Below are 15,884 nucleotides of genomic sequence, written 5' to 3'. Positions count from 1 at the left end.
AAAGAAGGATGCGTTGAAAGCACTGCCATAAATCTGGGCTGTTCGGGATTCTCATAAAGACAGCGATGAGCGTACAGGCATAGGGATTTTGGAGAGTTCTTTTCCGATACAGTTCTTCATGATGCTCCACAGATTGAGAGAGTAATTCGGTTTATCTGGGATACGGGTCCGTCTCTTCCTCATAGGCACCAACTCCTGGGACTGCGGAGACTCGGGATTGGATGCCACAGACTGCTCGTCTAGCTGTGAGAGATGGAAAAACGGTTCAAACATAAACTTCAGATGTCAAAGGCTACTTTTTCTCTACCTATTTTTGAGCAAATTTTAGCATATTGCATAAAAAAAAAAAAGCTGCATGAAAACACCAAGATGCGCATAAATTCTAAAAATGTGCATAAAAAAAACTGCATGCACTCAATTGGGGTGCATTTTAAAAAAATATCCGATAAGACGTCGTGCATAGACTACGATGGAAACACATTTACCGAATAAATCCATTAATGTGGAACAAAAAACTCACGCGACTTTGCCTCAACAGAGGATGTGATTGGTCCACTGGTTAGTCCAGTTATCCAATTTCATTGCACAGCATCTCAAATGTTGCCAAATTCTGTCATCATCAAAATGATTTAGTATAATTACCTGCCAGAACTGTTTCACATGATTGCTTTCCTAAACATCAGGCATCCGCCTCCGAACGCTAGATAACGTCTGCGCGCTCTGAGGTGCTAGTCATTTATGACATACGAAAAAGGAGCCACAATGGCTTCCCTAATTGCAGCAACCTCCGTTTTTATTACAGATATTTTCCCCCAATTTCCCAGGAAGTGAAGATTATTTTCTGTTGAACACATGGGACGGAAATGGTGCTTTATTCGCAAATGTTTTATGCGTTATTGCAATTTTGCGCAAATGTTTTATGCGTTATTGCAATTTTGCGCATAAGTTAACATATCAACTTTGGATGGAAAGAGCTACTAGTTTTTTTTTTTAAATATATATATCTAGACAGCACATGAAATCGAATTTGGTTCACACACATAAACACCATATATAAACATAACAGCCTTACCGACGCCGTCCCGTCATCCATTCCCATCTCGCTACTGATTCCGCTGACATTGCTGCCAGATCTCCTGAGAGAAATGGAAAGAGAGTATGAGAGAGCCAGAGTGTGTGAGAGAGAGGAGGAAGGGGAAGGGAAGGCATAGGACACACACTTAGGTCAAGTAACACTTATATCAGAAGCGAGTTCAGGGACAGATAGGATGAGAGTAAACGACTGGAGCGAGGGAGTAAATAAAGACCTGTGATATTTGGGGTCTGCTGGAACGGTGATAAACTCTTGAACGTCCTCGCACGCGTCGAAGAATTCGTTCTCATCGTCCTCGTCACTGGCATCGCCCTTTACTGGAGCTGAGCCTACAGGACAAATAATACAAGAAGTAGGAAATCTCTATGTCATATCGGGTATAGCTATGAGTGTTAAGAGCTTTCAGGATTTCATCTTTCTGGGTGATATATAAAATATTCAATACTGCTAGCATTGCAAAGGTTACATTGAAAATTTGTATTTGCTTATATGCATTTTAATCATTACTAATTGTAAATTATTAAATGTAAAAAATAAATATAATTAAAAAAAAAATGTTTTCAATGACTCATTTGTATCGCCCAAACATTTTTCAGTTATTAAAATGTTTTAGGAAAAAACACTACCGTATCTTACCAAAAGATTGGAATCATTAAGATCTTTATTTTTTTAAAGGAATCAAAATTTTATTCAGCAAAGATGTCTTAAATTGATCAAATGAGACAGTACAGACATTTAAAAATGTTATTTCAAATAAATGCTGTTCTTTTGAACATTCTATTCATCAAATAATATTGAAAACAAATCAGTTTCCACAGAAATATTAAGCAGCACAACTGTTTTCAACATTGATAATCATCATAAATGTTTCTTGAGCATCAAATCAGCATATTATAATGATTTCTGAAGGATCATGTGACACTGAAGATGTAGTAGTGGAGTAATGATGCTACAAATTCAGGTTTGATCACAGGAATAAATTACATTTTAAAAATCTATTTTAAATATATGTGTAACAATATTACTGTTTTTACTGTATTTTTTATTTTTATTTTGATCAAATAAAAACAGCCTTGGTGAGGAAAAGAGAAACATCTTACCCCAAACATCTAAGTGGTGTATATTTAGGTAAATATTGCTGTTAATTACCACTAAATTTGTGCAAATAAATGAAAAAATGTCATATTAATCTTCCAGGTGTTCATTACTGAAAACCCTGTGTGTTGTGAGGCTGACTCAAACTGACTTGTGACTCAATCTGACTGATTCATTCAAAAGGATTTGCTCATAAGGGTCATTCGTTTTGGCTTCAGACATCACTAGTTGTCTTCTCATAGTTGTTTGCAACTAGTGAAGACAATGCAGTAGAAAGCTGTGTTTATATATTAGTCTCTATATTATTTTCTGGCACCCAGTCTTTCTGTGTCACTGACTCTGTACCTTTGTTGTCTATGGCAGGGTTGCTCTGGGAAGGAGGCAGAACAGTCGCTCCTCTGAAGGCTCTCTCCAGATGGTTGTGTTGTTTGGCGAGCTGCTCCAGTGTTTCCTCCAGTCGGACTCTCTGCTCTCTCTCGGCTTGCAGGGCTTTCTGCCAACGCTTACTGTGAGCCTGAGCCAACGATAGGAAGTCCCGGCAGGCCTGGGTATCAGATTGTTAGAGAATCGTTAAGAATACGTTTCACAGAGTGGTTTCTGTGTGTGAAACGGACAACCACAAAGCAAATTCCCAAAAGCAAATATATTGCCTGGTTGCCTTACGTTGATCATGGCGTTGGAGGTGATGCGGAAGAGCGTGGCTCGCTCCGTCACCTGCCGAATCTTTTCACTCGTCTGTCCTTCCAGCCGAACTCCCTCCAGCTCAGACAAGGACCTGAAATAAAATATAAGAATCAACAAATTGAACATAGACACTTTATGAGCACAAAGGCCAAATCTTTGAGTGAATTTTTTTTATAATTTATGTACAATTACAAAAAAGTTCATTTAAATTATTACTAGAATATAAAATTAAAAACAATACTAAAAATCTAGCCACTCAGCATTTTCCCTGGCCACAATTTTGACACTGATATCATGGGGGAAAACTGCCACTTAGATATATTTAATAATATCTCATAATTTGGCAGCAGGAATATTAGGCTGCTGTCACTTTAAGACCTGACGCACACATCCATTATACTGTTACACAAGTGTTTTCTTTCTCAACTATTTACATTCACTTAAAACATAATTGACTGTGTTTACATGAATACTCGCCAAGACAAGACCAGCATTTTGACATTATTTTGTGTATATTTGCCTGTTTAACACAATAAGCAGCGAAAAAGAACTCTATTTAGTACTAAGAGGCGGCTTTATGTGCCACACTTCAGTGAGCACAAAATCTGTGGGAATGAGTAAAATTATGATATTGTGTATCTATTCTATGGGAAAATGTGTATTGGATTTCATATGCATCTAAAAATCACTTAGTTTATTATTTCAGATTCCTTTTTAAGACTACAATTGAAAAATGTACATACACTATATATAAAATTCAACTTATATATCAATGTATTTTTTTTTATTATTTACATGCTTATTATGTACTTGAATAATAGTCAAGTGTGTCCAAACTGGTAGAGAAAGACTGACCGCTGAAGCGCAGAGCCGTGTTTGGCGATGAGGTCGTTGCATGTGCTCAGATCTTCCACCTTGCTGCCCAGGGTCCGGAGCGTGGACTGCACCTCTGAGTTTCGTGAGCCTCCACCCTGTCCTGCCGCAGGAGGACTGGACTCGTCCCCGGAATCGTCTGCAGAGAATGAAGAAGAAGAAAAAAAACTGTGAAACGCCTTACACCTCAAACTGTATTGAGTGTGCAGTGTTGAGCTATTCTCAAACGTGGTTTCCCGTTCCCAGTGTTAGTGAGGGGCGTGACTGACCTGATTCGGCCTGCATGCGGAAAGCTTTGGCTTTGGCGAGCTCCAGTGCTGTGATCCACCGCTGCCGTTCCACCTCTGAGCTGGCCTTCAGGTGATACGTCTGCGTGCCGCCATTAGAGATGACGAAATTGCACGAGTCCTCCACCGCGATATTGGCAGTGGCCAGGTTTATGGTGCCCCGACACGTGTGACCCATCTCCGCCTGGGTCCTGGAAGAGCAAGAGGGATGGAGATGAGATGCTGTGTTCAAGATGAAACACTTCATTTGGTCATAGTTATATACAATTTTAGATGCAAAAATGGTTCCGGCGGCCCCAGGGATGCCAGAATAAGACAAAATGTGTTTCTGACTTGATAACGATACTCAAAAGTCTGGTTCTGCAAGGATAGAGGAGAACTCCCCTGTGAGCAAAAACTTGAACAAAAGCCCCCTGACAGCTGGTTTTCGGCATCTGATGTAATATTCATGAATCAGCACTGAAAGGTAAGCATTCGAGAAATGGCTTCAGCTAGAGTTTCTTTTACTCCCGAGCATTTATGTGACAGAAGATACGTTACCGCTGTTATCGCAGTATCTGATCTCAGATTGAAAAAGAGGCCCAGGTTTACAATCTTAGCAAATATTCAGACAAATTTGAGACATGAATCAATCCAACCAGCTCCAAGACGAATAAATCAAACGAGAAACAACAGTACAATATAAAACTTACTGTAAGTCATTGATTACGAATACAAAATGCTATACATTACACGTTTATTGCAAAATATTCAATAAACTAAATTCATATTCATAATGAGATAAGTTGTTTGAGACTGAAATTGAAAATATAAAAATAAAAGCCCATTCAAAACTGTAATAATACTATAATAGTATATAAGAAATCCTAAAATAACACTGTTGTAGTAATCCTGATAAGCCGCTCATATGTAAACAGCACCAAATATATGACATATAAATAAAGTTTCCATCTCTAACTGTAATTTGCCAACAGTGATGAATCACCAGTTCTCAGGATTTCCATGCTCAGACGGAAAAAATGAGACAAGACCAGTTTGGACGGTCCACGACATGACACAAGACCGATGCCAGGCGATTTAACAGAGGCACAAGAGTCCAGAGCCTGCAACCTGTGAAACTGAAATCTCTTACTCGCCCTCTACATTTCCTGATCTCATCTTACACACACACACACACACACACACACACACACACACACACACACACACACAGAGTGATGAGAAACTGGTAAGAGCTGCCTGCAGGACCAGAGGAAGTGCTAAAATCAAGCCTTAAGTAGAGCGTGTGATCCTCCTGAACAGAGATGGCCTGTTAAGACGGTCACGTGACCCAAACTCACTCAGCCAATCAAAGTGGTCATGTGGAGGTAGAAAAGACAATGTGTACTTGAGCCTTTTATTTACACTGTAATGCCACAGTCAGACTTCCCACACGTTTGACTCATGGTGATTCATGTATTAAAGAATTGTTTAGTCGTTGCAATCACAAAGAACAATTTCTAGCCGAATAATTTTTTAAGAGTAGTAAATAAAAATGTATATTCACTACAGAAATCAGAACCTGATGTTGGAGACAGTGCTTAATATTGCCCTAAACTAAATTATGTAACTGTATTACACCAAATGATTGGGAGGTTTCCACTATATTTTGAAAGCTATTTTGTTCAAATATTTTATATTTTATGACATCATCATATCAGAAATATGTAGGTTCTTTTTGAACGAATGACAAAATCAGTTTCAATTTAAATTCAATATTTAAATTCAATACACATGTAAAAGATTGTGTGACGAACATTTAAATTCTACATTTCAAAAGTGTGCAAAATGTTCTTTAACTGCTTAAATACACATTCACACTGGAAGTATTTGAGATTTATCAAGTTACTAAACTAAAAATTACATGGTTTTTATTTTCATACACTACCGTTCAAAAGATTGTGGTCGGTACGATTTTAATGAATGAATTTTCAGCATCATTACTCCAATCTTCAGTGTCACATGATCTTTCAGAAATCAGTCTAATATGTTGATTTTCCGCTCAAGAAATATTTCTATTATCAAGAATTTTTGTGGAAACTGTTATTCAGGATTCTTTGATGAATAGGAACAGCATTTATTTGAAATAGAAATCTTTTGTAACATTATAAATGTCTACTTTTACTTTTAATAAATTTAATGCGTTCCTGCTGAGTAAAAGTAATAAGAAAAATACATTTTATTTGTAACACACTTTATATTTAAGCAAAATCCCAAAGTCCTCCAGTTTAAAAACAAAAATATATACTTTTTTTAAATCAACCAAAATCTCTGCTAAAAAAGCGAGTTTAAGTCCGCGTTTGAAAGCATCCACAGTCCAAAAGCAAAAGGACTGATTTCTTTCTTAAAAAAAAAAAGGCCTTTCCATTCACAAAAAGGCAGTAAGCATCATAGTTGTGTGCCATCTGGCTCCTGTTAGAATATCAAATGTCTGATAATTCACCATATATCTGTGCCTGCAGTTAAAATCAGCTATTTGTGAGATTCAGCGGCACACGCAGCACTTTTTAGTCATTTTCAGCTCGATCTCAATGAAGCACTAATGTAAATCAGACCTTTTTATTTGCTTTGGCGTGGCTTTAACACAGCATTCATTTAATGACATTTCCATTTCCATATTTATGAACAAATACAACATAATAAAAGAAAGCAAAAATAGTGAACATATGCTCATTAGCCAACTGTTGAGGTATTGGACCTTGTTATGTCATCGTATATTTACAGAGTTAAACATCAGACCATGAGGGAGGATTTTGAAGAATGTGTTATCCTCTCATCTCAAACTGTTGAGCAAACAGTGAAGATCGCACAAGCAAACACACACACACACACACACACACACACACACACACACACACACACACACACACACAAATCCAGTATTAATAATTGACAAAGCCCAATGAGATGAATGCAGCTTTCCCATTAGATCGACTCAAATCTAATTACGTAAAACGGCATCATCTTACAGACACAGAGAAGAAGGTGTTGAGGCTTTTGGCCTGTTTAACATCCACAAGTCCAATCGGTTCGAAGTCGTATGACTTGAGACATCATCAATTTAGCACAAACAATAGACCTCTGGTCTCCTTCCCTGTGTACCGACACAGCCGAGTGTTAGCATTAGCCATTACACTTTTTTGGCTAAAGTTTGCAGGCTTGCCTTCTAGTGGCTTTGGCGTTACTGACAGACTGGGAAGAGAGGAGCTGCAACAATGTCAAATATGTGAAAAACAAGGGGTTTTTGATCATTCAAGCATGAAAACCTATTCTAGTACCAATGCTTGCCAAACCAAGAATATCAAGTAATTTAGCTATCTAAATCTTTGCACCTTATCAGATATTGGTGAAAGGGCAAAGAACACTTGACAGCATGACAAATGGTTCAGTAGGACATCAGACGTTCCTATCAGAAATTGGGAGACCTGTTGTCTGACGGAAGCAAAACCTGATTTAAAAAAAATGTGGTTTCTAGAGTTTGATAAGTCAACAACATGTCACAAACTCACCTGTAGTAGGACAGCAAGCCATTGCTCAGGACGAACCATCGCCTTTGGTATCCCTTGATGTAATTAGTCCATTTGAAGAGCCAGCCTTTATAGGTGTCTCCAGGAGCCGGGATGGGTGCTTTGGGCTCCGACATCACGACAGCCCTTGGCTTCACAGTGTCTGACAGGGGTCTGGTTTGAACACAAAGGGTTAAACGGGTTAGTTGACACAAATGCCTGTGTGATTCACAGCCTTTCTCTATTCCAGGGCATCTGAAATGTTTACATACACACCCAATTTGTGTTGTTCCCCGCCTAGACACACTTTTGTGTTGCCTAAAGGATGCTGTGTGGGTTGACACTGACAGCACCCTAAGTTTTAGAAACACATCCCAAATCTTGCCAAATAACGTGTGTTATACTTAGAGGATATCATGTCAGTGAGCTCGTTTCGCCTACGTGTCACTCAGTGAACCTACTTCATTTCATTTACAGACACGAATTCAAACAAACCCATTTAAACAACAGTGTTTAGGAGCGTAGTACATAAACACAAACATATCTCGGGCTAGTTTAAACTTTGTTTAGATAAACGAGGCCTGTGTGTAGGAGTCATTCACACAAAACTGCGAGTCCAAACGACCTTAACACGACAAAGTTTATTAACACCGCTATGAAATACATTACAAACACTCTTAACGTTTTAATAAAAATCCAGTTTCTTATAAGCATATGCATAACGTAAACGTAAAAATGACTTTGACGGCTAATTCAGCTAACGGCTAATAAAACTGACGCGCTATCGCGAGACATGGACGAGTAACGTTACAGTCAAAAACACGAATATACCCGTAAATGAAGCACTTACGTGATGATAAATCAACTATAAACCGCTCAAATGCGCGTTTACCCTCTAAAAGACCTGTAATACTGTTAGCGTGAGGGGGAATGTGTGTTAAACTGAAGCTAACTAGCCTGTGCTAACCTTCAAGCTCTGTATAATGAGAGAAATCCCGTCAATTAATGCAAAAAATCAGATGAAACCTCCCGACAACAACCGCAAACAACACGACAAGACAGGGACACATGAAATGCCCGGTGTTGACATGATTTAAAGTGTGTTAGAGCAGGCCAGCTCTTACCTGATCTCTCAATGATCCCCTCTGAAGAAGGAAGTCAGTGACATGAGAAGATCACAGGAGTGAGTTACTCACTCACTCACACACACGAAACTCGCATAAAAGTCACATTATCGCATCTTTCCCAGTTCATAAAACACAGACACCGACCTGATTCTGGCCAAAACACGTGTAAAAGTGATTTGACTTACTCGTTAAGGACATTTTAGCTGAAACTGATTTGTTTTTCGTTAGTAAATGTGATAAAATAGTAGCCTAATAATAAAGCAGCTGGAGTTACAGTCATTTTACAAGAAGCTGATTGTGGTAAATGAAGTGCCCGAGTAGTTCATTGTCTTAATAGGTGGCAACTGTAACATCCTCCTGAGTTTTCATGTTATTACATTGTTTAATTAGAGCATAAGCAAATGGAGGGGGAAACATTTTTGGAAAAATTAAAATATTTGATTCATGTTTAGCATGTGTAGTGGACACCAGGAAAAATAAAAAAGACATGAAATCACATAGCCAATTTCCATTCACCAATCAATTTTTAGGTTTCAGGATTTTTAACCAAACTATAGAGATGATTCTCAACAATGTTATGAAAGATATAATGGAATGAATTGATATAACATTTTACTTTATGCTATATGTGAGTAAAATATATACAATACTATACTATATAATGCCAATATGCAATACTAATTTGCATATTAATGTGTTCTTGGGCCAACATGTTATGAAAAAATAACATATCAATGTCCACTTTTTTTGTAATCAATGCCCTGTTTTGTAACAGAAAGTCATATTTTGATTAGAAAGCCCATAACATTTTGCTTAGATCTTGATTTATGAGTAACAATTAAAAAAAATAGTCAGATTGAAATGATAATTACAAAATATTATCACATTTCCATAAGAGTGCTAAATTTGACATTACATGACATCCATGTGACGTGTATGGTGTCAGAGAAAATCACTCAAATATAATGTCCACTACAGAGGACAAAAGTCTATTCCTGGGTCCCATGATGAAAACACAATTGTTCAATAATAAACACCTACATGTATTATTCATAATAACCGGAAGCAGTTCTTCCAAGTAATTTAGTTCATTACCAAACAAAGTAACACCCCCCACCCTCCCTCTTCAAATAACAAACAGAAATGATCATTGTTAAACACAATGCAATAATTTCAAAGAGAAAATAAATGAATATAAACAAATGAAAACGTACAAATAATGATGACACTTTATATAATAAGGTTTCATACCTTAAAAATCAACTTGTTATCCCAATTTTTTTCTTTTGTCAAATCAACTTAGATCATTTATGTGGTTCAGATAACATAATATTTTTAGTTTCTATTGATTAAACCAATCTTCTAAATTTTTTACATTTCAATGGACTTGTTTTTTTGTTGTTGTTTTTTTTGCATATAAACCAACCTTAACAACGTGTAATTCATTCATAAGCAGATATTATATTCTAATACATTCTGTCCCAAAAAAATGCATTAAAATAATACAGTTGTAGAATTTTTTTTCTTCTAAGATACAAACCTGGTGCGTTAACTTAAGTAACAGCTGTATAATTAAAGCAATAACCTTATATATTTCATTAATCATTCGGTTTCAGTCATTTTGTTTAGACTTTGCCCACTATAAATCAATGCAAATTTATCAACAAAAAAAAGCAATGTTGCCTAAAATGTTATGGTGAAAACCTGTTAACTGTAAGATGCTTTTTTTCTATATAACTAAATGATATAACGTTATTTGTTTTAGTTTAGTTAAAGGATATTTGTCCACAAACTCACACAAATCTTTCTTCTTGGCCATGGTGATGTGAGATCACAGCGCCTTTAGACCGGTAGGTGTCAGTATGCGCGCGCCCGCGTGCCTGCGCGTGCTCGTTGATGTCACGAAGAAGAGTGTGTGCGTCATGCGCTGCAGTTCCCATTGTTTTGTTTTCACCCATAACACTTTCTGCTGTAGATAGCCTATATTACACAAGCAACAGGGTAAGTGATGAATATATGTGGCGTTTAGACAAGCATTTTAGACAGAGAATGCTGTAAATTCACGAATCAGCCCATATTATAGTAACTTACGTGTTATAAATATCAAACATGTTTTCAGGGAGATGCCAGTGTGCTTACTAGTAAGTGATGATTCACATCATAAACCCATTCAGCTTCATCATCAACAAGCTGTGACTTTGGGTCGAGGGCCAGAAACTAAGATAAAAGACCAAAAGTGCTCAAGAGAACAAGGTTGGTAAAGTTAGTGCACCACATGTTTTGACTTTTAATCTTTCACAGGATGTGAATTTGTGAAATCAACAATTCAATTCTTTTTTAATTCTTGATATCAGGAATTAGATGTCTACTAGTAACAATGGCATTTTTTGATATCAGGAAAAATGCTACTTCTTGATATCAACAATGAAGTCATCACTCACTGAAATAAGACATCTTAATAGCATTAATTAAATTTCAACTGTTCAAACTATAATTCTTGATATTTGTAATTGCTTGTAAAAAAATTTCATTTTCTGATATCATGAATGTTATTGTTACTAGTAAGAAATATAAATACATTTTCAGATATCAGAAATAACAAATGTAACATGTTGAACTTGAAATAAATGTACAGATATCAAGAAGTAACATTTTGAACTGGTGAAAATTAATTATTGATGTCAAAAATTATGATTTTTTACTTGTAAGAATTGTATTTTTAAGAAATCAGTTCTTGATATCAACAATTTAATTTGAATGGCTGCCTATGGTGACATTTAACTAGTTAAAATACCATTACAGATATCAAGAATAATAGATTTTACATCAAGAAGTTGTATTTCTGTGAGTGATGACGCCATTGTTGATATCAAGAATTAGCATTTTTTTAACTGAAAACTGAATATCCCGAGAACAAATAAAAGTCAAAACGGCTTGCCATAGACGCAGGCTTTCTTCATTTTATTTATTGTTTTGCAGTTGAATTGAGAGCTGATTGCAACAGAGGATTTGTCTCAGTTAAACAGGTATGCTGGAATATTATAATATTAAATAAAATATTATAATATGTAATAAATTATAGTATAATAGATATTATAAATATAATAATGCATGTTTGATCCACTTAACAGTTGGGTGTGAATCCTACAAATGTGGACAATGTGGTCGTGGGCAAAGGCAATCAGGTACAGTGTCATCAAAATCGCTTGTGTTATTTTGTCAGCATCCAGCAAACTCAGTATGTCCATAAATGCCCTGTTCTCTTGTAATTGAGGCTGTATTGCACAGGTTACTGGTCTTAACATCCTACAAACCACATGTCACCCACCTCTACAACCAGGTGACCATAAAGCCGGGCCAGAGACTTTACATGGTCAACCAGATGTATCCATACACAGTGAAGTTCACTGAGGAGACGTTCACAGCCAGATCCGCTGCGGAGGGGAGCAAAGCCTCCAAAAGAGCCCATCCGATGAGCTGTGAGGGCAACGGAGAGAAGATCAAGAGTCCTGCAAATACTACATCAACATCTGACGGTTCACCTCCAGCCAAGAAGAGACCGCCGCCTGGACCTGATAAACCAGTGCGTTTCAATGAAAAGTTGAAACTGATTTGTTTTTAATGAGTAAATGTGATAAAATAGTAGCCTAATAAAGCTGCCCGAGTTACTGTGATTTTGCAACAATTTGCAATAAAATTCAGATATGTGATATTTCGCACTTGTAAAAATATATTAAGGCAGTAGGTTTATATTGTACTGATACTTTTTCCTATTTTCAGACACTTCTAACCTTAAAGCCAAGTTTCCGAGCTGGTTGGAGAAACAGTTTATTGTTTAGTTTTTAGTTAAAGCTTTTATTTTGTGTGTGTGTGTATGTTTTTAATAGCGACCTCTTTTACTACATTTTGAGTTTTGACTTTAGACTAAAACACTGCAAACATTCTTGTTTTCCAGGAATCTGCTGGCCATTGGAGCCAAGGGCTTAAAGTGTCAATGCAGGACCCCAAGATGCAGGTATGAGTTGTTAATTTCTATTGAATTAAGAGGACACACACACACACACACACACACACACACACACACACACACACACACACACACACACACACACACATACATACATATATATATATATATACACACTGCCGTTCTAATGTTTGGGATCCGTAAGACTTTTTAATGTTTTTGAAAGAAGTCTCCTTCTGCTCACCAAAGCTTCATTTATTTGATTGAAAATAAAAAAAAATAACAGTAAAATTGTTAAATATTATTACCATTTAATATAAATGTTTTCTATTTGAATATATTGTAAAATGTAATTTATTCCAGTGATTCAAAGCTGAATTTTCAGCATCATTACTCCAGTCTTCAGTGTCACATGATCCTTCAGAAATCACTCTTAATATGATGATTTGATGCTCAAAAAACAGTTGTGGACATTTTTTTTTTCAGGATTCTTTGATGAATAGAAAGTTACATTTTTATTTATTTTAAATATAATCTTTTGTAACATTATTACCCCCCTCCCAAAAATCTTACCAATCCTGTAGTGTGTGTGTGTATAAAAGCATAAGAGCTACCATTTTATTGTCCTCAGGTGTACAAAGATGATAGGGTGGTGGTCATCAAGGACAAGTACCCAAAGGCGCATTACCATTGGCTGGTTTTGCCGTGGGACTCGATCTCCAGTCTGAAGGCTCTGCAGCCGGAGCACGTGGACCTGCTCAAGCACATGCAGCGTGTGGGAGATCAGATGGTGCAGCAGTGCCGGGACGCTCACAAACTGCACTTCCGCATGGGATATCACGCCATCCCCAGCATGAGGTACACACGTCTGCACCCTGATTGGCTGCTGGTGTGGGGGGCGCTTGTCATGAACTAAATGTTTATTTCCTCTTAGTCACGTCCACTTGCACGTAATCAGCCAAGACTTCGACTCGCCGTGTTTGAAGAACAAGAAGCACTGGAATTCCTTCACTACTGATTATTTTGTTGAGTCTCAAGGTGAGTGGAAGAAAAACTAAATCTTGAAAACAAATGATGCAATGTTTGTGATTTATTCGTGCTTGTTTTTCTAAACTTGATAAAAGTCCTTTAATAAAAATGTTGCACCATCACATGGATGAAAAGCATTAATAAATTATATTAAAAGTCCCCCTGTGATGAAAATCCAGCTTTTAATGTTGTTTATATGTCTATGTGGTGTTTTTAATATGCTTTAAGACAAACCATGTGTAAATTCATAAGTCGACACCATTGCTGAGTATTTTCTCCTTAAATCTGCGGTGAACCAAAGACCGTCTCAAAAACAGAGTTTGAAATCGCTGGTGTTTCTGATGTCAAAAACTACCTTGTAACCAATCAGATCAACATGTGATCGTCAATGAGTGGATCTCTGAGCTGGAGTGAGTGAGTGAGTGGAGGCGGGGCTCATTTGCATATTCATAGAACCGCGTATACTAAATGAGGCAAGGGTGTAGAGTTACATTCAAGCTACTGTATTTTAAGGCATGAAGAATTTTTTTCCAAGGAAAAAAACTTTTCAATATGTAATTTTGGTGATCAAAAATTAGTTTTAAGGGATACAATGATTGAAAACAGGGGGACTTAAAAAAAAAAAGGGAAAAAAAAGCTGTTTTACAGAAACAAGCAATCTAGTGTAATCAAGTAAAGCGTTCATGCTCATCTTCCTGCAGACGTGGTTGCGATGCTGGAGCGTGATGGGAAAGTGACGGTGAAGGAAGGTGCCAGTGAACTACTGAAGCTGCCTCTGCGATGTCACGTGTGTCGTAAAGAGCAGCCGACGATACCCAAACTCAAAGAGCATCTCAGAACTCACCTGCCTGCTTAAAGACACTACAGCGCTCTCGTACGGGACAGACACAGTCATTTTTTTCTAGTTTAAAGTTTGTCAAAATTACTAATCATTTTGTAAACAGCCCTTTAGTAAAATGGATTTGTTCTGGATATCTGGTGTTTTCATTCAATCCTCACTTTCATTATGAACATTGATTGATGCAATAATGAATCAATAACATTCTCTTTGGTTTTTATTGAATGGAGTGTCTAAACATGGTAGTTAAAAGTCAATTGTCTTTCACACACACACAACTTTCACATTAAAGCACTAGATTACAGCTACAGTGTATCATTTCTGCATCAAATGGAATTGCATACAAAACTCTTTTCAAACAATTCATTGATTGTTGTGATAAACAAGCTGTCCGGTCGAAACTGGCTAATGTTGCCAAGTCAGGCTCCTCAAACAAATAGACTGCATTTCCATTTGGTGTTGCTGGTGGTGTAAAAGCTACACACTTTAGCTTATTGGCACGAGGGAAATGACAATCAGTGTTCTGCTGTTGATTTAGAAGTTGAGTCTCGTATAACATATTTGCTTGTAACATAGTCCTGCCCAAAATAAAATAAACAGAGCAAATATAAGATGGAACTACTCTATTATGTAATATTAAAATAAGACACTCAAGGACCGACTCTGAACCTCAAATGATCTGAAACTACTTGATGAGAGGATCCTATATTATTGCTTGCATAGAAAAACATCGACAGCAAGAAAGTCTTTCAAAGTCAAATAATATAAACAAGATAAAATACAAAAAGCACCTTTAAAAAAATAGTTAACTAGGACTAAACCAAAAATATCGCTAGGTGATGACTTCTCTATAAACTTTAGTATCCTAATAAAAATGCAGAGGCAAATTTTTTAAATTAAAATTTAGGAGCAGAAATCTTCCAGCTTGTCGTTTCTTGTGCAGGTACCCAACTCACTGTCCTAGAGTTTTCTAATGTAAAATGCCCTTTAAGTCGTGATGACAGACGTCTGTCACATTATAATCCCTGAAGAGAAGCTTTTGCGCATCTCAATAGCACTTTTTTTGGAGTGTCAGATGATGTAATATCGCGCTGGTCTTCATCACGCCTGTGTACTTCCAGTCTGAAACATAATAAATGATGAGTAAATGAATAGAGCGCAACACAGCCTGTCCACTTATTCAGCGGCATTTTGTCTCTGGAATTATTATTTCTATTGATTTTCCCCCCTGAGAGATTTAAAAACAATAAGCCATGAACCAAACAAACCAGGTACAAGGTGAATCACAACATTACAAACTTTGATATGGAGCAACAAAGTATTTGAAAATCGGATAAGACAGAAGG

General features: G+C 36.9%; 3 protein-coding genes across 19 annotated transcripts in view; 1 reads left to right on the top strand and 2 right to left on the bottom strand.

The window, feature by feature from the left end:
• The window catches only part of osbp (oxysterol binding protein), a 67,077-nt gene extending 58,224 nt beyond the window's left edge, over nucleotides 1–8,853 (bottom strand). For 14 of the 16 annotated variants that reach the window (XM_082164279.1, XM_082164288.1, XM_082164293.1 and 11 more), the window contains exons 1-9: nucleotides 8,702–8,853; nucleotides 7,581–7,751; nucleotides 4,015–4,223; nucleotides 3,728–3,884; nucleotides 2,852–2,963; nucleotides 2,534–2,732; nucleotides 1,308–1,422; nucleotides 1,073–1,136; nucleotides 76–243 (exon numbers count right to left, since the gene is read on the bottom strand). In XM_082164279.1, the coding sequence (XP_082020405.1) occupies nucleotides 76–243; nucleotides 1,073–1,136; nucleotides 1,308–1,422; nucleotides 2,534–2,732; nucleotides 2,852–2,963; nucleotides 3,728–3,884; nucleotides 4,015–4,223; nucleotides 7,581–7,714 (1,158 nt within the window). In that variant the 5' untranslated portion in view covers nucleotides 7,715–7,751; nucleotides 8,702–8,853. The remainder of the gene's footprint in view (nucleotides 1–75; nucleotides 244–1,072; nucleotides 1,137–1,307; nucleotides 1,423–2,533; nucleotides 2,733–2,851; nucleotides 2,964–3,727; nucleotides 3,885–4,014; nucleotides 4,224–7,580; nucleotides 7,752–8,701) is intronic. The other 2 variants (XM_082164287.1, XM_082164291.1) reach the window with 1 other exon arrangement.
• Nucleotides 8,854–10,604: 1,751 nt separating this feature from the next.
• aptx (aprataxin) lies at nucleotides 10,605–14,672 on the top strand (the record flags this gene model as incomplete). 2 transcript variants are annotated; one of them, XM_082164298.1, is made up of 9 exons in its annotated part: nucleotides 10,605–10,705; nucleotides 10,824–10,957; nucleotides 11,684–11,730; nucleotides 11,836–11,889; nucleotides 12,045–12,287; nucleotides 12,660–12,719; nucleotides 13,303–13,529; nucleotides 13,606–13,709; nucleotides 14,402–14,672. In XM_082164298.1, the coding sequence occupies 8 exons, from the start codon at nucleotides 10,828–10,830 to the stop codon at nucleotides 14,554–14,556; spliced, it is 1,020 nt and encodes a 339-aa protein (XP_082020424.1). In that variant the 3' UTR covers nucleotides 14,557–14,672. The 2 variants fall into 2 exon arrangements, with proteins under 2 accessions (XP_082020424.1, XP_082020425.1); XM_082164299.1 differs by lacking the exons at nucleotides 10,605–10,705; nucleotides 10,824–10,957; nucleotides 11,684–11,730 and having other exon boundaries at nucleotides 11,864–11,889; nucleotides 11,993–12,287.
• A 65-nt stretch (nucleotides 14,673–14,737) lies between these two features.
• The window catches only part of slc44a1a (solute carrier family 44 member 1a), a 15,863-nt gene continuing 14,716 nt past the window's right edge, over nucleotides 14,738–15,884 (bottom strand). The window contains exon 16 of the mRNA XM_082164297.1: nucleotides 14,738–15,660. Coding sequence (XP_082020423.1) covers nucleotides 15,640–15,660 — 21 coding nt within the window. The 3' untranslated portion in view covers nucleotides 14,738–15,639. The remainder of the gene's footprint in view (nucleotides 15,661–15,884) is intronic.

Source organism: Leuciscus leuciscus (genome assembly GCF_965113295.1).
Source record: "Leuciscus leuciscus genome assembly, chromosome: 3".
Taxonomy (NCBI): Eukaryota; Metazoa; Chordata; class Actinopteri; order Cypriniformes; family Leuciscidae; genus Leuciscus; species Leuciscus leuciscus.
Note: the sequence above shows the minus strand (reverse complement) of the source record. Positions and strands in the feature narration are given on the sequence as shown.